Here is a 22,886-nt window from a genome sequence, read left to right on the forward strand (position 1 = left end):
GTTCCACAAAATATGCTATTCAGATACCAGCTCGAAAGCTGCTCATCCTCTGAGGCAGTGAAGCGGTCGGCCAACATTTCTGATGAATGTTTCAATAGTTAGATCGGAACAATTAGCTTCTGCGGTGGTGCCTGTGTGCACAAAACAAATACTGCATGTGCCATCTAGTAGTTGGATCCCGCTCTGTCCTACTTACCCCCTCCACCAACCAAGCAAATCACTGCGACGTGTGGCACAACTCCAGAAGCACGCAAGCATTTTTCGTAGGTGGAGACTACAGCGGCACTGCGTTGTACGCACTCTCGGAAAACGATCTGGCATGTTGCTTTGTGGGAGTGAGGAGCGCGGTCTAGCTTCCCGCTCTGTAAAGATATGCGGCAGTCTGTGGCAGATCTGACGACAGGGCCATATGGTGGTACAGATAAAAGTTCTTCGGTGGTCATTGTTCAGTGCACATTGTTGGTAATTGAGTCCTGCAGCCAAACCCCCCTGTGCTCCCATGCTGAATCAACGACGATTACAATGGGCACATTATCATCCAATGTTGTGAGTTGGAGGAGAAGTATCTGATTAGCGATTTAGAATGAAAAGACTATAAACAGGAATGAAGGTAATATTGGAAGTACATTTGCAAGTAGCTAGATTCATTGTTGAATGAGATCTCCATATCAGAGACGTTTAGATATTTCATTAAAGATTGAGTAATTTTCGCTTAAGGTATCTTTCGTGTTTATTAATAATTTGTCTAAGATTTGTAAGAGTAAGAGTTTGATACAATATTGCCTATTGTCAATGTTAATTAGTGTTGTAACATGAATTTCGTACAAGTAATAATGCATCAGATAGTTTAAAAACAGTTTGTTAAAAGAACATTTCATCTAAGATCTTTGTCCACATCCCCTATCAAAGTCATTTTTATTTAAGGGAATGTTTCACGCAATGACGTGTATAAAATAATTTATTTATTGTCTGGAGCATTTCACTAAGCTCTCAGCAACTGTTGTGAGAAATTTGCAGCCGGCGAGCAGCAAGTGCCGCGTTTCCAAGCAATTACATTATGAGGTAAGATATTTTCACTTCAGAAGCAGTTTGCTACGAAAATTATCAACGCACAGGGGACCATTTCATGAACAGCATTATTAGACAGATCATTAACGCACACGGACCACTTTGTGTAATTAAAGATACGAATAGTAATATTCAGGATTTAATGTTTGCAGTTTTTTTTATAAAGATTGTAAAACACGGCCATTTTCATGCTGAATGGATTCTCTCGCAGTTGGAAATGCACAAAGTCACTCAACGGTAAACAACAGACAAGTTACAACCAATCAACCAAGCCAGTACGAAATCTGAAAGTAAATCAAAACAATTACCTTAAAGGAAACTTTCAGAACGAATTTCAGATATTTGAGACTGAAGTAGTCGAAACACGTAAGTCTAGTAGGTTGACGGCCTTTGTCTCACGTGGCTCTGAAAGCGAACTTAGGCTGGCGAACCTAACATACAACCTATGAGGTTGGAGATAGGGAAACAATCATAGGACAACAGCTGCTTGTAACATCAACACACTACCCATTCGCATTAATGTTACAAGTAGCTCTCTCTCCCTCTCCTCCTCCCCCCTCTCAGACCCACACACCAATCAAACTAGGGGTCCTGAAACGTTTGTGTCGGATGTTCACGGCACACCTTGTGAACAACGTTCGCCGGCACACCATCATGTATGAACAACATTTCTATTCGTTGCTACAGTGACACAGTCTCCAGCAAGGTAAGCAATATTTTAAGGAGGAAGTCCATATCCTACGCCCCAATTAATGTTTGTGGTAGCATGTATGACCCTATTAATCTGTCGCCAAGTACGCTTGCCCATACGTTAATGGAGAATCGGTGTTGATGCATTCATTCCTGAATTGCTTGGTGATTTACATCTGCCCATACATGCTGGCTATAGAAATTCACAGCACCATATCTTGAGCACCTTGCTTCATAGGTAAATAAAATCTGGATGTGAGCAGTGAATCTGCGGCACGATTCTACAAAAACCATTGGCAGAACCGCCATCTGCCATGATAACCCTGTGGCCTTAGGGCCTGAACGCGCTGCGGATGATATGGGTGCAGCATGTGTTCAGGAAGTACTCCCCAGATAAGAGAGTGAGACATGCCTTCTGCTGCTGCTTCTAATCGTCGCACACTGTTCTCAGGAATTTCTTGCACCGAACGTAGCACACGATCCTCCGTCAGGCGTGTGGACCGCGCGGGACCTTCCACTGTCAGTTTTCCGAGAGGCGAGGGTACCTGTGTCCCTCATACGCCGAAAAAGTCAGCCTATCAGCTTATCAGAAGGCACTCTGTCCTGTGGAAATTTTCAGCGTAGGTGTAAAGGGCTCGTAGCTAAACCATAACAGAATATCATGTACGTCACTTCACTTGTCGAGTAGTAGCCTTCCATTGCTAACAATTGGTAGACGACAAAAATGTAAATGTACTACACCACTTGTGCGTAAATAGCATTAAACACATAAGTGAATCTGGTTTTGGAAGATGGTGAAACACCATGGTATGTACGATGAGGCTCACAAACACGACGGAAGCTAACGTAGCCTTACCGAAATTAGTAACAAAATAGTTATTATCATACTGCGCCATGGAACCACAATTCTTTCCGTCGATCGACCGGCACTATAGGAGGGCGGGAGACAATAATTGTCATCGCGGCCGAAGTTTCGTTCTGTCATCATTGTTATTCCGATCTCATCATTGTTACTCGGATTTCAGTTTTGATTCGAAATTAAAATAATTCTGGATGATAACGTCTTTCGTTATAAAAAAAAATGTCGCGGGCTGCAAGGAGAAGGCTGGCCACAACTTGCCGACCGGTACTCTAAAAGGACTGTGATTATGCCGAACAACAGCTTTATTTTTACCTTAAAAAGTATAGTATTATAATATTTTTTTGTTTTCCTTGAGTAAGTGAGTTGCAACTATTTAAAAATTTGTTAATGAGACATTAGTAGAAACCTCTTGGGATGCGAGAAACACTGCACAATAATCTAGAATTGATGACTGGTGTTGTCCGCAGAATGAGGCATGATGCAAAAGTTGGTACCTCAAGATGGCACCACAAGTAAAGACACACGTTGCCAAACGCAGCAACGAATCAGAGGAATCACCGTAGACATGTATCCTGTTGCTTTCATACGTCGCTGCAGTCTGAAAGCTATTTACACCAACGGAAAAAAATTGCAATACCAAAAATAATTAATATAGAGTAATGTAATGTCGGAGATACATTTGTCTAGGTAACACTGCAAGATCACAGGTTGATGTAAGAACGAGATAAGCCACTGCAAATGTGAAATGCTGGCACATTGATAACAGGTGTAACTACCAGAATGTTGAATACAACCACGCAAACGTGCGTGCATTGTGTTACACGGGTGCTGGATGTTAAGTTTGTGGGATGGAGTTCCATGCCTGTTGCACTTGATCGCTTAATACAGAGATACTGGAGTTGTCGTCCGATGATGTCCCATATGTGCTCGATTGGAAACAGATGTTACAGCAACGACATGTGGGCGAATGTTATCCTGTTGGAAAACGACTCCTAGAACGCGTTCCATGAATGGCAGTACAAAAGGTCGAATCAACAGATTGACGTACAGATTTGTAGTCAGGGTGCGTGGGATAACCAGGAGAGTGCTTCTGCTGTCCCACTAAAACATCAGACCATAACTCCAGGTGTACATACGGTGTGTCTTGCACGCAGACAGGTTGGTTGCACACCCTCAATGGCCTCCTCCTAACCAACACACAGGCATCACTGGCGTCGAGGTAGAACCAGTTTTCATCAAAAAAACACAAGAGACCTCCATCCTGTCCGCCAGTGAGCTCTTGCTAGAGGCCATTGAAGTGGCAAATGGGGGCGGTTTGGGGTCAGCGGAATGCACGAAACAGGGCGTCTAGCTCGGAGCTATCCTTGAAGTAACTGACTTGCAACAATTCGTTGGGTCACTGTGGCGCCAGTTGCTGCTCAGATTGCTGCCGCAGACGCAGTGCAATGCGCCAGAGCCACAGGCAAACCCAATGGTCTTCCCTCTCGGTGGTGGCACGCAACTAGCCGGAGCCCGATCTTCTCGTGACCACCCCTGGCGGCAATCATGTACAGAGCCTACATTCCTGCCAAGTCTTTCTGCAATATTGCGGAAGGAACATCTAGTTTCTTGTAGCCCTATCACACGACCTCGTTAAATTCAGTGAGTGTTGATAACGGCATCTTTGTTGCCTTGAAGGCGTTCTCAGCTAACATCAACTCACCAAGTTCAGTCTCAAAGGTAACTAACGCTCACGACTGTTATAGCGCGTATTAAAAGCAAACCTGATTTTCATCCTCTTAGCGGCGTTACTAACGCCACTCTTATGCGACTGGTGGGAAATTTGAATAGACGATACTTTTCACTTGTAGAAAAACGCTTATGAGTTTTCGGTTATGTCTGACATCATCTTCTTGGTGTTGCGACTTTTTTTCCGTCAGTGCACGAGAGCAGTGCCACTCTGACCGTTGTCTATGTAATCACTGATCAAAAGTAAGCATCGCTTACGTCGACATTGTTCTCGTACTACAGATCTGACCACGTGCGACTAGAACATTTATACTGAATATTATGTCATGTCAGAGACAAATAATTGGACTCTGATGTCAAACTATCACTCTATATGAAGTGCCAGATGTCCTAAGTGTCAGCAGCAGCATCAGTTTCGTGTCATCTGTGTGAACACTGCTCGTCTTCAAATTTAAGTATTTACCACGTTCAAGTTTTAAGAAATTATTAGTAATTTGTTACCCTGTTGTAGTATCCGATCGATCTCCCCTTGAACTAGACTTGTTGCAGTACACTACTACGTCTCCAGTCGAAAGACACGGAGTGCTCCAAAATGAAACTGCATTAGGCTCATACCTAAGAGTCACTGGATTCTGAGCATGATTTGTTCGTTTGTGGCTCAGGACGAAATGTGTTGACGAACACAAAACGAAGAACGCAAGAATCGAGGTATGCCGGCCGGAGTGAACGAGAGGTTCTAGGCCCTCAGTCTGGAACCGCGTGACCGCTACGGTCGCAGGTTAGAATCCTGCCTCGGGCATGTGTGTGTGTGTTGTCCTTAGGTTAGTTAGGTTTTCGTAGTTCTAAGTTCTAAGGGACTGATGACCTCCGATGTTAAGTCCCATAGTGCACAGAGCTATTTGAACCATTTTATCGAGGTATGATCAACATCTGAGCACGCATGGAGCAAACTCATCTCACGCTAATGGGAGGAAGTTGGTCAGTGTATCATGTTATAGCTCCTTACTTTCCTTTCCTCTCTTTCTTTCACCGAATCACTCCACTGTTGTTCAGTCAATAACGCATTATAAACGCAGAGAGTTCAGGACCACACATTCACACAGAACTGACACAAATTAGAATATCCATAGTAGAAACTGTTTCAAATTGTTTCTCAAGTAACTTACAAAATGTACTGATCCTGTACAAAAAAGTTGTCGTTTGCATAAGTAACAATGACGCAACTGTTTTAGATGATATTGTTTGGTTTTCTACAAATTTTTAGACCCTCTCTTGAGAACAGCTGAAATATTTACTTTGCTTATGGACAGCAGATCTCTTTTACAGCGCTATGCGAATAAACGCCCCGTACAAAGTACTAACCAACGCCTGGAGATATCTCGCTCATTCCTTGTAACGCACCTCTACTTAGCCCTGATAATAGCCTCAATTCAGCAAGAGTCCAAGTCTCCTCAAATATGTTACATCCTGCTGAAAGCACTCTAGTCCGATTCACCAACGACGACGGTTCGCGTAGGTCGAGGAGGAGGAGGAGACTAGTATTAACCCTATCGTCGACAACAAGGTGATTACCGACAGAGCACAAGCTCGGATTAGGGAAGGATGGAGGAGGAAAGCGGCAGTGCCCTTTCAAAGGAACAATGCCTTAAGCGATTCAGGCAATCACAGAAAACCTAAATCAGAATTCAAAAGCTGCGACATGAACGTGAAGAGAATAGTGATCCGAAAATGAAGAATAACTTTATTTCACGTTTATAATCAGAAATATTGCAGGGTCTCAAACTACCGGTTTCGGTCAGGAAATACCATCTTCAGATCTGCAGCAAAACACAAATATAACTAGTGGATGTCTACAAGTTAAAATAATAAAATAGGCCATGACGAAAAGAGTTACTGAAACATAAGCGAAAATTATGCGCTTTCAATATGAGGAGGAATATTTATTTATGAAAAAGAATATTCTAATGTACTGGAGACGTAGTGGCATGGTCGCACAATGGTAGTCGCGTGGTCTTAGGCGACTTATCACGGCTCGCACGCCACCCCCCCCCCCCCCCCCCTTCTTCCTCGCCGTCATATTGGCATCGTCAAATGTTAAACACAAAACCAACATGGTCATACATATGTAAAACATGGTGTATACTATAGACTTCTTGGCAGCAGTGGGACTGTTCAAAACAAACTGCCAGGCAGAAGCCACAAAATGTTTGATTCGCAAGCTCGCCAGATGTCGCTACTGTATGCGTGCACATGTTCTTCAATGATGTAGCTATACGAAATAAATAAAAAGCAGAATACAGTTAGTAAAGTCTGTAGTATGCTTACCAGATGTAATAGTTATTTTAGTAATAAAATCCAATGACTTAAGACATGACAAAAGGTAGATTGTTTACAACGAGGAAGTTGAGCGATAATAATTCTGATACGCTCCAGTGGCAAAAATTAGGGATGAAAATTTAAAGGAGTAAGTATAATAATATAAAACGACAAAAACAAAGAGCGAAAGAAGTCCAATGGATGAAAACATACTGTAGTAAATAATCAGCGCTCTCTGTTGACGCTACTGGCAGAACGCCGCACAGGCGAGGCGTGGTTAGAGGAACGCAACCGCCTGCACGGCCCTCGTACTCTGCGACGCGCCGTTCCAAGAAAAGAATGCTAAACCCCAGTACCAGTCCATTAACAGGATTATCTAGTTAGTGAAGCATGTTATATAAACCGAGAAGGGAGATGAAAACACGTGAAAAAAACGAAACGAGTTTGTAAAGCACTCTATACTATGTCGTTTCTCTTGCGTTCAGCATATACCTCGAGTGTTTTCGTGTCCCTTCTCTGTTTATGTAACATGTTTCACTAACTGAATAATCTTGTTAATGGACTGGTTCTGGGTTTTATCATTCTTTTCTTGGAACGGCTTGTCGTATGATACGAGGGGCCCTCTGGCGGTTACATTCGTCCAACCACTTCTTGCCTATGTGGCATTCTGTCAGTAGCGTCAACAGAGCCCGTTGATTACACAGGCCAACGAAAATTTTTTTAAAAAGCTTTTTTACTTTTGTAGCTAATCTTTATAGATTTTTACTAGTTGAATCGGAATCTTGCCTTAGCTTTTTTGTACCACCCATAGTTTTCGAGCAGTATGCTTTTTATTATATAGTATAAAAATCTTATGCTATACGGTAAAGGGGGAAATTAATAAAACGCTTTGTTACAACGTAAGCATTTACAGTAAGCTACCTAAAACAATTATATGTGTTAATAGAGGTTTCACTTGTCAGTTGGAACTGATTTGTATTTTCTTTCTCTTTTTTCTTTGAAGCTTCTTTTGTAACTTTTTCTACGACAGATCGCTTGCTGCACTTCTCGATGTAGTGACTAACAGTAGTCCCCCATCATGTTGGTAGCGTTTTTCCATCACTTTAATGTCCTGGTGAAAACGCTCTCCTTGCTCCTCACTAACATCTCCCATATTGTCCGGGAAGCACTCATGGTGACTGTTCAAAAAAAGAACTTTCAAGCTCATTAAATATCCTGAAGTTTCAAACGTCTTTAACATTGTAGCTATAATAGAAACACATTCTGGGTCTTTTTCATGTCCTAAGAACTTTCTAACGATTTGCTTGAATGATGCCCATGCTTCTTCCTCATTTAAGGTCATTGTGGAGTCAATGTTAACATCAAACATCAATTTTCTAATGTCGTATCCGACAAAGACACCTTCTTTTAGTTTATCTTCTGAAAGGTGTGGAAACTTTTGGCAGAGATACTTAAAACATGGCCCATACTTATGCAAAGCCTTTACAAACAGTTCCATTGTTTTATATGTAGAAGTGGTAGGAGTACGTTTTTTTGGACCTACAAGGTTTTTGCGTAAATGGTTTAAAGACCCCCTCACAGACCAGTTCTTTCTGCACCAGTGTTAATCTCTAGCCCTACTGTCCCATTCACACAAGAAACGTGGAAATTTCGTAAAGCCACCTCACTGAGCAACGAGCATGTATGTTACTTTTAGATCGCCACATATCATCCAACCATGAGCAGAACAGCCTATATTATGAAGCACTATTTCTAGGTTTTCATAGCTTACTTCCATACTTACAGAATGTCCAACAGGTGTAGAAGCATACATATTACCATTGTGTAAAAAAAAACAGCCTTGAAACTAGTTTTGGATGAATCAATAAACAGTCTCCAATCTTCCTTTTCGTATTCAGTAGCAAACTCATTCATCAGACCGAGAATGTCTGAACAGTGCACTAAATCACCTTCTTGCTGAAAAAACTTTGAAAACTGCTGCTCTCTCTCTCTATACATGCGTATGTGGTTCCAACTGTCAATAAATTCTTTTCTATTAATCTAGAGCCAAGCAATTCAACTTTTTCTTTCGTTAAGCCCAGATCCCTAACCAAATCGTTAAGCTCGGTCTGAGTAAACAATGTGGGCTCTAGACTTTCTGAATTACAATGGAATTCATCATCTGGTTCATGTAAATAAGATTGTACATCAGAAAATACTTCTGTTGGAATAGAATTTAAATCATCTGGTGATTCAGGAACTGGCAAATCTGCACCATGCCCTACTGGTCGGATGGCGGATGGAAGGTTAGGGTAGATTATTACCTTCTTGTTTTTCGTATTATGGTTCAAATGGCTCTGAGCACTATGGGACTTAACTGCTGTGGTCATTAGTCCCCTAGAACTTAGAACTACTTAAACCTAACTAACCTAAGGACATCACACACATCCATGCCCGAGGCAGGATTCGAACCTGCGACCGTAGCAGTCGCACGGTTCCGGACTGCGCGCCTAGAACCGCGAGACCACCGCGGCCGGCTTTTCGAATTCACTGCAAAAGTAGCAATCATTGGAATGATTTCTTGGCTGTCTCCATATTATAGGAACATCAAATCCAAAGGCTTTTCTCTCCTTTTTGCACCATTTTGCAAGATCTTCAACACACACATAACATACCTTATGTGAAACCCCAGATTTATTTTGAGCACCAAGTTTAGATCCAAAGTATGACAGATAAAACTTTTTCACATAGTCTGTAATGTTTCTTTGGTGTTTTGTAATCACAAATTCACCACAACAGCAAATGTTTTTCAGCAGTGCTATCAACGTCATCTACATTCATTACACCGCCTTTTTAAATTATTTTAACTATATAAAAGCTGTTAAATTCTTTTAAATAATCGCTTAATTTAATATATATATATATATATATATATATATATATATATATATATATATATATATATATACTGTAAAATGTGAAGTTGTGGTGGTTAATATAGTCTTTTAAGTATCATATTTGGATTTCTCACCCAAAAAACATAAGAATAAGGTATTTTCAGAAAAAAAGTTCTTCCATCGTTGACCTATGTTATTTGCTACAACATGTTTTCATTCAGTGGGCTTATTTCACTCTTTGTGTCTGTCACTTTTAAATTATTCTGTGTACTCTGTAAGCTGGTTATTACTTACTCCTTTATATTTTCGTCCATAATTTGTCACTGGAGAGTATCAGAATTATTTTCCTTTATCTATTTCCTTTTTAAGAACCTGAATTTTATCGTGTCTTAATTTATTGGATTTCGTTACTGTAATGACTTTAACACCTGGCAAGTGAACTACTGATTGTATTCTTCTTTTTATGGTATATCTTATAATTACATCATTGAAGAATATGTATATGCATACAGTAGTGACATCTGGCGAGCGAGCTTGCGAGACAAACATCTTGTGGCTGCTGCACGGCAGTTTGTTTTTAACAGTAGCACTGCTGACAAGATGACTATAGCATATAACATATTTAATACATGCATGACGATGGTGGTGCTGATTTTGTGTTTAACATTTGACGATGTCACCACGGCTCCAGTACATTACGACATGCTTTTCTATAATACAGGTATGCCTCGTCATATTTAAAGTGCATAAGTTCCACATGTATTTCAATAATGCTTTTCGTCATGCTCTATTTTATTGTTTTAAGCTGTAGACATCCACTAGTTATATTTGTGTTTTGCCGCAAATCTAAAGATCGTCATTGCTGACCGAAACCGGTACTCTGAGGAGCTACAATATTTGTGATCATAGACGTGAAATACATAAATTTACTCTAAAACAGGATGGCCGGATGCGTGTTTGAACCGTCGTCCTGCCGAATACGAGTCTAGTAGGCTAACCACTGCGCTACCCCACTCTATCGTGCAGGTCGGGGCTCCGACGGAGTTTGATTTATTGCCGGCTCCAAGAGACAGTTGCGCTGCTCGCATACACGTGCTATGGCTCTGAGCACTAGATTAGATTAGATTAGATTAATACTTGTTCCATATATCATGAATACGACACTTCGTAATGATGCGGAACGTGTCAGGTTAATAAAAGATGTCTGTACAAGAAATTACATTACACAGAATATTGCATGACACTAATGATTAAGTTTTAAGTTTTTACTTAGTTTATATCTAAAAATTCAGCCAATGAGTAGAAGGAGTTGTCATCTAGAAATTCTTTTAATTTATTTTTAAATGTTAGTTTGCTATCTGTCAGGCTTTTGATGCTGTTTGGTAGGTACCCAAAGACTTTTGTGGCAGCATAATTTACCCCTTTCCGTGCCAAAGTCAGATTTAACCCTGCATAGTGAAGATCATCCTTTCTCCTTGTGTCATAGGTATGCACACGGCTATTACTTTTGAATTGGTTTGGACTATTATCAACAAATTTCATAAGGGAATATATATACTGTGAGGTTACTGTGAGGATCCCTAGATCCTTAAATAGATGTCTGCAGGATGACCGTGGGTGGCCTCCAGCAATTATTCTGATTACACGTTTTTGTGCAATGAATACTTTTCTACTCAACAATGAATTACCCCAGAATATGATGCCATACGAAAGCAGTGAATGAAAGTAGGCATAGTAAGCTAATTTACTGAGATTCTTATCACCAAAATTTGCAATAACCCTAATAGCATACGTAGCTGAACTCAGACGTTTCAGCAGACCATCAATGTGTTGCTTCCAGTTTAACCTCTCATCAATGGACACACCTAAAAATTTTGAAAATTCTACCTTAGCTACAGACTTTTGTTCAAATTCTATATTTATTACTGGAGTTGTGCCATTTACTGTACGGAACTGTATATACTGTGTTTTATCAAAATTTAAAGAGAGTCCGTTTGCTGAGAACCACTTAATAATTTTGTGAAAAACATTATTTACAATTACATCACTTAGTTCTTGGTTTTTGGATGTTATTACTATACTTGTATCATCAGCAAAAAGAACTAACTTTGCATCTTCATCAATGTGGAATGGTAAGTCATTAATGTATATCAAGAACAGTAAAGGACCTAAGACCGAACCCTGTGGGACCCCGTGCTTGATAGCACCCCAGTTTAAGGAATCAGCTGTTGTTTTAACATTACACGAACCACTTATTTCAACTTTCTGCATTCTTCCAGTTAAGTATGAATTAAACCATTTGTGCACTGCCCCACTCAAACCATAATGATTTAGCTTATCTAAAAGAATTCCATGATTTACACAATCAAAGGCCTTTGAGAGATCACAAAAAATACCAATGGGTGATGTCCGGTTATTCAGAGCATTTAATATTTGATCAGTGAAAGCATATATAGCATTTTCTGTTGAAAAGCCTTTCTGAAAACCAAACTGACATTTTGTTAGTACTTTATTTTTACAAATATGGGAGGCTACTCTTGAATACATTACTTTCTCAAAAATTTTTGATAGAGCTGTCAGAAGAGAGATTGGGCGGTAGTTGTTGACATCCGACGTATCCCCCTTTTTATGCAATGGTTTTACAATGGCATATTTCAGTCTATCAGGGAAAACACCCTGCTCCAAAGAGCTACTACATATGTGGCTGAGAATCCTACTTATCTGTGGGGAACAAGCTTTAAGTACTTTGCTGGAAATGCCATCAATTCCGTAAGAGCTTTTACTTTTCAGTGAGTTTATTATTTTACTGATTTCAGAGGGAGAGGTTGGTGGAATTATAGTTGTTTCAAACTGCACAGCTATGGCCTCTTCTATTAATAGCCTTGCCTCTTCTAGTGAAGATCTAGATCCTATTTTCTCCACAACATTTAAAAAATGATTATTCAAAATATTTTCAATTTCTGATTGTTTGTTAGTGCACTTGTCATTCAGTTTTATTGCACTAAAGTCTTCCTGTGCTCTTGGTTGCCCTGTTTCTCTTTCAATAATATTCCAAATTGCTTTAATTTTATTATCAGAGTTACTGATCTCAGACATGATACACATGCTTCTGGACTTTTTAATAACTTTTCTTAGTACCGCACAATAGTTTTTATAATATTGAACAATTTCGGGGTCAGTACTCCCTCTTGCTGTTAGATACAGTTCTCTTTTACGGTTGCAAGATATTCTTATTCCTTTAGTTAGCCAAGGTTTTTTATATGTTTTCTTGGAATTATGTTTAACTATTTTCTTGGGAAAACAATTTTCAAATACCCTTAAAAATGTATTGTGAAATAAGTAATATTTCAAGTTTGCATCGGGTTCCTTATACACTTCATCCCAGTCTAGCTGCTGTAGGCTTTCCCTAAAGTTTGCAATATTTATATTGTTAATTGAACGCACTGCTTTGAAAGTCTGATTTATTATACTGCATGGAGCTATGTCATGTACTGTAACAAGCTGTGCACTATGATCTGAAAGACCATTCTCAACAGGATAAGCATTTATGTCCTTAAACTTATCTTGGTCTATAAAAAAGTTATCTATCAATGTACTGTTGTTCTTTGTTATCCAAGTAGGAAAATCAATGACGGAGCTCAAATTGAAAGAACTGAGTAATACTAAAAGGTCATTCTTCCTATTACACTCTTTCAGGGAATCAACATTGAAATCCCCACAAATGATAATTTGCTTCCCCCTGTCTGACAGATAGCACAACAAAGCATCCAAGTTTTCTAGAAATAGCTGGAAATTCCCTGAGGGGGACCTATACACTGTTACAATTATGAAAGTGCCATCATTTAGTTTAAGTTCAGTGGCACATGCTTCCATATGTTGCTCTACACAAAATTTTTTAGTTTCTAAATTTTTTGCACTGTGGAAGCTTTTGACATATATGGCAACTCCTCCTCTCATCATATTATCTCTACTTACATGTGCAGCTAATTTGTACCCATTGATGCTAACCTTTTGCATATCAGTGACAATGTGATGCTCAGACAGGCATAGTATATCTATTACATTCTTGGTTTCTATATCTTCTAAACAAAGCAGAAGCTCATCAATTTTATTCTTCAATCCCCCAATATTTTGATGAAATATACTAACAGTATTTTTCACTTTACTTTTGTGAGTATCTTGAACTTTTTTAACATCTTTAGTACTTTTATTCTTCAATCCCCCAATATTTTGATGAAATATACTAACATTATTTTTCACTTTACTTTTGTGAGTATCTTGAACTTTTTTAACATCTTTAGTACTTGCCTGGCTGAGTTTCCCACTGGACACTGATCTTACACTAAAAAAGAGTTTCCACCATGAGATGTAGTTCCTCCCCCCTTTAAATTTCCTGCTATCAGCCCAGCCAGTTTACCCTTCCCTTTCCTGTTGAGGTGTAGGCCATGTCTAGCATAGTCCCACCTACAGAGTGAATCAACAGGGACCACACCAATGTGTGACCCTGTACCAGATCCAAGTAGCCGTTCCAACTCCAAGTTAACTCTCCTGACAGAAGAGGTCAAATGAGGTCGGTCGTAGCGCTCCAGAACCGACACAAACCCAACACTGGTATGATTCGATGCCGATGCAATCTTTTCCAGGTCACACTTTATGCTGTACCCCGGATCTCTGTCAATACTGTTGCCCGGCCCACCCACAATAACCACGATGTCTTCCTTAGTAAAACCTTTACATAGTGAACCTAAATCCTCTGTAACCTGCCTAAGTTCAGCACTAGGTTTGAAAAAACTTGTGACCTGGTAATCCAACCCTAATTCATCCTGCAGAAGTTGGCCCACACCCCTAGCATGCGAACTACGTAGCAACAAGACTTTCTTTCTCTTTGCAGACTTCCCTACATTCTTAATCAATTTGCTGCTGAAAGCTTGTTGAGCCCTGTCTACATCTACTTCTATGAGAGGCTCATCAGTTTCTGACTGAGGCAACAGGTCAAACCTATTTTGTACATTAATAACAAAGCTGTCAGAAGAATTTCTTGGCCTGTTCCTCATGCCTGTTGCCACTTCCCACCCCTGTTTACCCTTCTCCCCCTTAACCTGCCCAGTTCTCGCCTAGCCTCATCTAACTCAGCCTGAAGGGCAGCAATTTTCCCCTCCTGTTCCACAATCTTCCTATCTCTACTGCATAGCCTACAGAACCACTGATGAGTCTCGCTCATTTTCCCAATTCCCACGCCACTACAGTCGCCCCAATGAAAAAAGTTACTACATCCATCACACCAGACCCCGGAGCTAACGATCCTACGACACGTCAGGCACTTTACACTCATGGTACAAATCGATTTTAGTGACAGAAAGACAATTAAGTTACCGGAAAACAATGAAAATACGTGTACGAAAAATTAGGCCTACTCGCGACTATGTAAACAGTGGTTCAGAAGTTTTTTACTGGAAATTACTTAAGAGATGACGATACTCTACAGATATAAAGGGGCAGCAAACGTATTTAGCACACTAAACTATCAGTAAATGCACTTAAGATTGCGGTATGAAGTTTAATCTGAAAACTCAAAAGTTCGGCCTGGCCGCGATATGTAAACAAAACGAACTTTACGTGATTACTGTGAAAATACGCGAGTAAGACAAAAACCTTTAATGGTACGCTTGCAGAGCACTATAATTAACGTAATAAATTAGTTTAAAGTGTTAAAAAACAGTTTATTACTACTTAAATTACTTATCTTGTACAAGAGCTGTGACTCAGACGTCCGTGTAGCAGGCGCAGGGCTACCAATGCTATGAGACTCAACTGCTGTGGTCATCAGTCTCCTAGAACTTAGAACTACTTAATCCTAACTAACCTAAGGACATCACACACATCCATGCCCGAGGCAGGATTCGAACCTGCGACCGTAGCAGTCGCACGGTTCCGGACTGCGCGCCTAGAACCGCGAGACCACCGCGGCCGGCACACGTGGTATGCGCTTGAAGAAAGCGTTTATCCTGTATATTATGTCTCTCGGTTGCTTAAATGGAATGTTTTACTTAATCACTACCACGAGAGTTGATAACTTGCAACAAACTGCTTCGAGATTCAATGCAGAGCGTTCAGAACACTAGTGAACAATCATTGGCTGTCGAAGAATGCGTGACTTAGGTGGGTAGAACAAGCCTTAACTCCACCTCCATCTTTCGTGATTCCAGCTGGAAGTGCTGATAAGATCCCGTAGAGATTCTGAATTCTTCTGGACCTGCAGAGTTATAGATCCCGTATGAGGACATTATTTATTTAGTAACCCAAAATGCTGCTAGACAAAAACTTTTTATTACGGCATTAGTTTTACTGCTGTACGCTTATTTCGGATTCATGGCCATTATGAGGCTCAGAAACATATGCAGTTGTTAGTGCATATATCTGTATTCATTTGTAACTAATAACTGTTTTATGTATATGTTTCGTGGTACTTCCTTCCTGACACATCGTTAACGTTTTCACTGTCTGATACCTTGTACTACTCCGAATCGTAGGTGTAGCGCAGACGGAATTGAAGATATGTAATGTCTCAGCAGGAATTTGTTGCTGAGGAATATTCGTTAACAGGTATTTAATATTTTTCCTAAGTTTAACAGCTTGATTTGACAACGAAGTCACCGGTTTTGTATGGTTACATAATTAGCTTTTTCATCTATGGAGTTTTGAGTAGTTGTAGCAAATTCTTTGCTAACGTTTTATCCATTGTCGTGTTCTGTAGTTTCAGTAAAGTTGTGAATATAATTTTTATGTTTTAAATCGGTTTCTTCGTTAAAAATTTTGTCTAGCTGTTTGTGTCTGTGTATACTAATTTCTATTTCTTCTAAAAAAAAACCTTTATTGGGCCCTTTGGTGCTACGTGCAAAATTTGCATCGCATTTTGGACCTGGTTTACACTGTGGCTTTCTGTTCGTATGTATTTGAATTCTGTGACTAGGTTTGTGACACTGTTTATGCTGTGATCTAGGTACGTAATTTTGAAAATTCTGCCTGTTTGGCTTATGTAGAATTTTTCACAATAATCACAATGTGAAGCAGATCGAAAATTCGATGAAAATCTTCCACACAACAATAAAGGACCTAATAATGAACTCTATGGAATAAATAGAAATCTACATAAAGACGCGTAAATATCGAGACAAAATTTTTGACGAACAAACTGACTAAAAATTTAAAAATAATACAACTTTACTGACATCACAAAACACAGTAATGGATAAAACAGGGAAAGACAAAAGCAACGAACATTAGCAAAGATTTACTACTAATGTACATAGCTCCATAGATTAACATGATCTTTATGCAACCACACAAAATCGTTGACTTAGTCGTGGAATAAAGCTGTCAAAGTGATTCCATAGTGCTACCAAATGGCGGTGAGGTTGGTTGCTACGTTACACCCACTGTTCCAAATGGTTACAGACATTTGCCATACAATTACATTCGATGATTCATCGAGCCAGTCTAGGACGCGGGACAAACGTGAGTTTCTTCAAAAGGCTCTGAGCACTATGAGACTTAACATCTGAGGTCTTCAGCCCCCTAGAACTTAGAACTACTGAAACCTAACTAACCTAAGGAGATCACACAGATCCATGCCCAAGGCAGGATTCGAACTTGCGACCGTAGCAGTCGCGCAGTTCCAGACTGAAGCGCCTAGAACCGCTCTGCCACCACATCCAGCGTGAGTTTTTCATGTAAAGCTTTTGATGAAAACAGAGTTGTAAGTATAACATTTTTACCGTCCTAGAAAAATTTATAAATGTTTCTTTTATGCATCATTCGCCATTAATAAAGGAATGTTTTTATGTAATTGCGATGATCCCCATTTGAGGAAATTGCAATAATTGTAATTGTCAGTATCCGCATAGAGGAGAGAACTTTGTAGACGGTTAAAGACTTTGCAGAGACTGATCATAGATGCAGGCGCAAAATACAACAGGTATGTGTAACATCCAACTCACCCGATCAATCATATTTAAAATATAAGCGTGTAATAAAGTTTATTGCGCATTACTTACCCATAAATGTTCTGTTATTAATTTGGGCTTCTTCAGCTATTGCAATTTCACACAAATATGCATCTATGAGATCCCTCTTCTTCCCTGGAACATATGTGGCCTTGTGGTCTTCAATAAGTTTCTGGAAAACAATAAAGGATTTTTGTTAAATATAATTGTGTAGGTTTGTACTACTTGAGTCACTTAACATAAAAGTTTTCTGAGTGTCGAACCGCTTCATAATGTGAACAAACTATGCTGGAGAAACCAAAAGAATGCCACTGCAACCGCGTCCGAAGCCTTGGTTTTTCCAGGACAGCCGTTTTCTTTTCCTTTGTTTACATTATGTTGCGGTACGATACTCAGAAAACTTTTGTGTCAACAGTGAATAAATAGGAGTCTCTGGGTAGATGGTATTCATACCAATACGAGCAAGAAGAAAATATCTTTCAGAAATTTAATGGAAGAGTTTTTTCCTTTTACTTATAATTATACGCCCTTGCCAGCAACATCTGCGAGTTTTGTAACCCAGTGTACAGTGAGCGATCACCTTCAAATTCTTTTGTTGACCAACAAACTGTTTCCTTTGGATGACGTCGCTATGTTATTATACCAAAAAACCTCTCGTATTTAATACGAAGCAATGGTGGGAATTTGATTTAAACGTTTGATAAAGAGTGAGGGCACTGGTTGTGACACCGGATCCGAATTCAGAGAGGTGGGGTTACATGCCTCGAGCGGTCAGTTTTGTTTGGATTTTCCATCAGATTTTCTAAATTATTTCAGGCAGTTGGTAGGATGATTAAGGGACAAGTCCACAATCAATATATTACATCATCCTTCTCCAGTAAGTCTAGTGGCCAGTCTCACTTATCCCCTTGTAGAAGGAACGTGAAACCTAACATTCCTTCCCTTTCACCTGCATCTGCTTGCATGCTCTGCAAAACACTGTCAGGGGCATGACAGACAGTTTCTTTTATTGCTATGCACTCAGACAGAGAGCACAGAAAAAAGTATTGTTACGATGATCCCTTTTTTATTATTATTATTTCATTCTCCTTTAGGGGAAGTCTGGCAATGGCTGTTTCAACTTTCTAGGCATAGGACTGCAATTTAATTAGAAGAGATTACAACGTTAAAGAATTAAATAAAGTGGGTAGGAAAAGTGAATCAGCTTAAAACGGGGGAGAAAGGACCCATCTCGGCAAAATTACGGAAACTGAACTTGGTATTTCACTAAAAAATAGATGTCTGTGATGAAAAGTCATTCCCTAAAAATTTACATTTACCAGAGAGTTAATGGGCCAGAATTCACATAAGCATGGCAAACACTCATTTTAAGTTAATAAAAGGAAACAAAGAAGTAAAGATTGTAGAGAAGATTTTAGGAAGTAGACCTACAGTACAGAAATAGTCTCATACTCAGTGAATAAGTGTAGGGGGAGGAGTTTCAGGTATCTTGCATTTCTGTTCGTGGCAATATCCTAGTGGAGGTGGTTTGGCATAAAGATGGCAGTAACATTTAAATTAATAAGTAATATGGAAGTATATAACTGTGAAGAAAAAATAGACGAAATTAGTAAAAAACAAGTAATCTTATATCGGCATAGCCACAGAATGACCTGTAGAAGATAGACAAGAAAGTAGAGCAGTCTGAATAAAATTAAAAGGCAAATCCAAAAGGCTTAGCAAAGGGGAAATTGGCTTAAATATGCACGAAGCTGAAAACAGAACAAAATGTAGAAAAATAGTAATAGATGGGACAGTATCCAATGCAAATCTGTTCCAAAAATTCTGGGTAGGAAATGGAGAACGCAAGAGAGGAAAGTGAACAGAAGGTGTATTGCAGAAACCTCAAGCTAACTTAGTGGCTTGACAGTTGTGCTTTGCGACTTGTAACAATAGCAGATGAAGTAAACAACAGATGGTTGTTTAATATAAGTACTGTGCCGTTTCTTGCGTAAGTTTAACTTACACTCATTTATTTTGCAATCTGCGTGCGGTGATGGTGAGGTTCTGTGTTGTTTCGGAGAGGGTGATACTACTGCCAATGCTAGTGGACACGGCAGTGTTGTTTGTTATGCATTAAAACAAATGTGATACAAACATTGTCATATATTCGACAGAGCGCAGATTTTTGACTAGAACTATGACGTACAGTATGTGTTGTGCGGCAAAGCTATGCACTTTTGAAGAGGAAGACCTGCTCACGATCTTTTACAACTTCACACAATTCGTAGTCTGCTGCCAGAAAATAACAGAAGTAACGTGATGACCTGGCTTAAGAACAGTTGAGTTGTTAAAGAGTGAACTTAAAATTACACACGGTATTGTCAGTAAAAACACAAAATAGTATTGTTTTTGAGCTATTCTATCTAATAGTACTAAATTGAAGATGTGTTGTGTGTGTCTATGTATATGTTTATGTATGCGTGAAACCCTTTGTGGCTAAGAAATTTAGGTGGCGTTCCTTTGTTGTTGTGTGAATGCTGGACTCGAAATTCCCTGGGAATATATCGAATTGGAAACCATTTATCCTCATTACAAGATAGTAGTGAAGCAAATGTGATGTGGTGCACTTTGTTTGTATGGGTTGCATACATTTAGGAGGAAGATTACATTGAGGGGTAAACTATCCCCTTCCCCTTAACCTATTGTTATGCTAATTCATTTATAACAGCCAACCCATCCCATCCCTCTGGAAAAAGGGGTGCCAGTACTGGGGCACTTTCTTATCACCCCTTTTCAGTTCAGTTCTGGGCCACTTTTCCCCATCATGAGAGAAACTCCCAACCCTCCCCTCCTTTCCTCCCTCCCTACCCCCACTTCCCCTGCCCTTCGTCCACTTGAGAGTTAGCAGGAAAAAAGACGTAGTCTGTTCTGTGCTGCTAGAAAGAAGGATCACATGACAATAAATTCAGATCAAAGTCAATTACATTATAGAGGACATATTATTGATTAATAAAATTCAGTTTGCATATTTTTTATTTAGTCAGTTTGCAGGAAATAGTTCACCAACCATCCCTATCCCCATTCCCCTAGCAAGAAAGATTCCCAGCCATCCCCCTTGTAACCTCCCTTCAGTTTCGCACCGAACTAAATTATTTGCATACGCTGTAGGTGAAGTTATATTATAATTATTTTAGCATCTTTCCTCCTTGTCATGAGACTTATTGTTGTCCACTTCTGTTATTGTGAAAACTACTAAGTGATAACATCTCTTTTCTTAAATGCTTTAATTTATTAATTAAATCACTCAATTTACAAACATTTATGAACATCAAACACTGTGTGCCATTCTGCCACTCATCTCTGTCCTTGCTATCGAGCAACCTCTCTCACTAGCCTCTCACACCCGACTTCCACCCACGGACTCCATCACTCAACTACTGCCATCCACTCGCACATTGTTGACTACACACCAGTCTTTGCTTAAACCACGTATGATATCTGCACAGTGCATAATCGATACTACACAAGGGTACTGTATCCTTACATATCCCCCACCAAAATAACACTTTAATATGAAAAATGTAATGGTGATATTAGATTTGAATATTAAAGTAGAAAAATATATTGAAAGACAAAAAAGAAAAAAAATGTAAAATTACATTATAAATTCAAAACTATTGGCTTATTAATGGAGAACCTCAAGTCATTAAGAATAATTCTCATTTGTGTAAGGAAAATGGTGTTTACGAAATTCAAGTATCACTTAATCACAGTACATTAATAAAATTATATCATTAAATCACTCACTAATTAGCAACAAGATAAGCCAGGTTAATCGTAAATGATTGTGCACACTGCATAATGCCATTGAATTAACACAGCAACACGAAACATAATGCTGTAACGTCCCAAATAAATAGTATTGCTAACTGTGATACACGAATAACAAATGTCTATTAGCTTGTTCATTAATATTTTTTTTGTAATGAATTAAATACTAATGATCAGATAGTCACTGTATTGAATTAATGGAAACATAGGCCTAACTGAATGAATGTGATCAAAAAATAATCAAAATAATAAACAGACAACTCTAACTACTACACAATATTCACAGGAAAATATTCTATTACTACCCCACATAAATTAGCACTCCAAGCGGCAGCATATTTTGAAAATGCGATACTGTTATATTTATGGTACACAGTTTACAGGGTTAGTAATACAAGAAATTTGACAAAAGGCACATACCTTGGAAAGTAATCCATAAACAAATAATCACCTTGGAAAACACTTTTTTTTACATAGCACTTCATATCTAATTACTCTGCTTTAGGTTCCTGCCTATATGTTGAGACATAAATCACACGCTGGTTCACTGGGCTGTGGCATCGATGCCTCCGGGCATATACCACCGCAAAAACAATAACACTTTCACTGTCTACTCTGCCTTTTCACTTCCCTATATGAGGCGATGCAAAACACACGTATTCGTAGCTTTCGATGAATTATAGGGCTGTGGCATCGAAGCAGTCGGGGACTGTAGACTCGTTGTCTCTGCAAATTGGTGGAATTTTAGTAACAGTGTCATAACAGCGACTCTCGCGCCGTGAAGCTTGTTTTTGTTGCTGATCAGCTGGTCGCTGACGTCAGTACCCCATTGTTTCGCGTTCCACACAGCTCGCCAACCTGACAGGCTAGCGCAGCGCTGGAACAGGCGACAGTCGCGCTGCGTGCTAGGTCCTAGTAGGGATTGGTACATCCTCTGCTGCAGTTCTAACATGTGACGACCGCGCTGCGCGCGCATTGCTTCACGTCGGTGGCACCATAGCGACTCGCCAAAACACAAACACAAAACGGAATTACGGCAGTGGGGAAACAAAATACACTGCGCGCGCACGTCAGTCTGTACTAACCACAACACTCGCGCCACGCGTTCTTATTATTGTTTATAGACGCGTCTCTGACTCACGCACTGCACAATGTTTACGCGACAGCATAAAATCCTTAAAACTGATTGCATCTAGCACACAGTAGCTACCTACTACTGTCCACTATAACTAACTCACAAGAGCTACCTTCTCTTATCCATTTATTTTCACACAGGCAAAATGATATGAACCGAATAACACAATGTTGTTGTTGTTATTTTTTTTCGCAGGCAGATATATTTCCATTCTCTCGCAGTTGGAAATGCACAAAGTCACTCAACGGTAAACAACAGACAAGTTACAATCAATCAGCCAAGCCAGTACGAAATCTGAAAGTAAATCAAAACAATTACATTAAAGGAAACTTTCAGAACGCATTTCAGATATTTGAGACTGAAGTAGTCGAAACACTTAAGTCTAGTAGGTTGAC

General features: G+C 39.5%; 1 protein-coding gene across 1 annotated transcript in view; it reads right to left on the bottom strand.

Annotated features, from left to right (window-relative positions):
- The window catches only part of LOC126267723 (methyl farnesoate epoxidase-like), a 134,696-nt gene that overhangs the window by 78,600 nt on the left and 33,210 nt on the right, over positions 1-22,886 (bottom strand). Inside the window, exon 2 of the mRNA XM_049973024.1 lies at positions 17,595-17,715. Within this exon, the coding sequence (XP_049828981.1) occupies positions 17,595-17,715 (121 nt within the window). The remainder of the gene's footprint in view (positions 1-17,594; positions 17,716-22,886) is intronic.

This window comes from Schistocerca gregaria, chromosome 4 (genome assembly GCF_023897955.1).
Source record: "Schistocerca gregaria isolate iqSchGreg1 chromosome 4, iqSchGreg1.2, whole genome shotgun sequence".
Taxonomy (NCBI): Eukaryota; Metazoa; Arthropoda; class Insecta; order Orthoptera; family Acrididae; genus Schistocerca; species Schistocerca gregaria.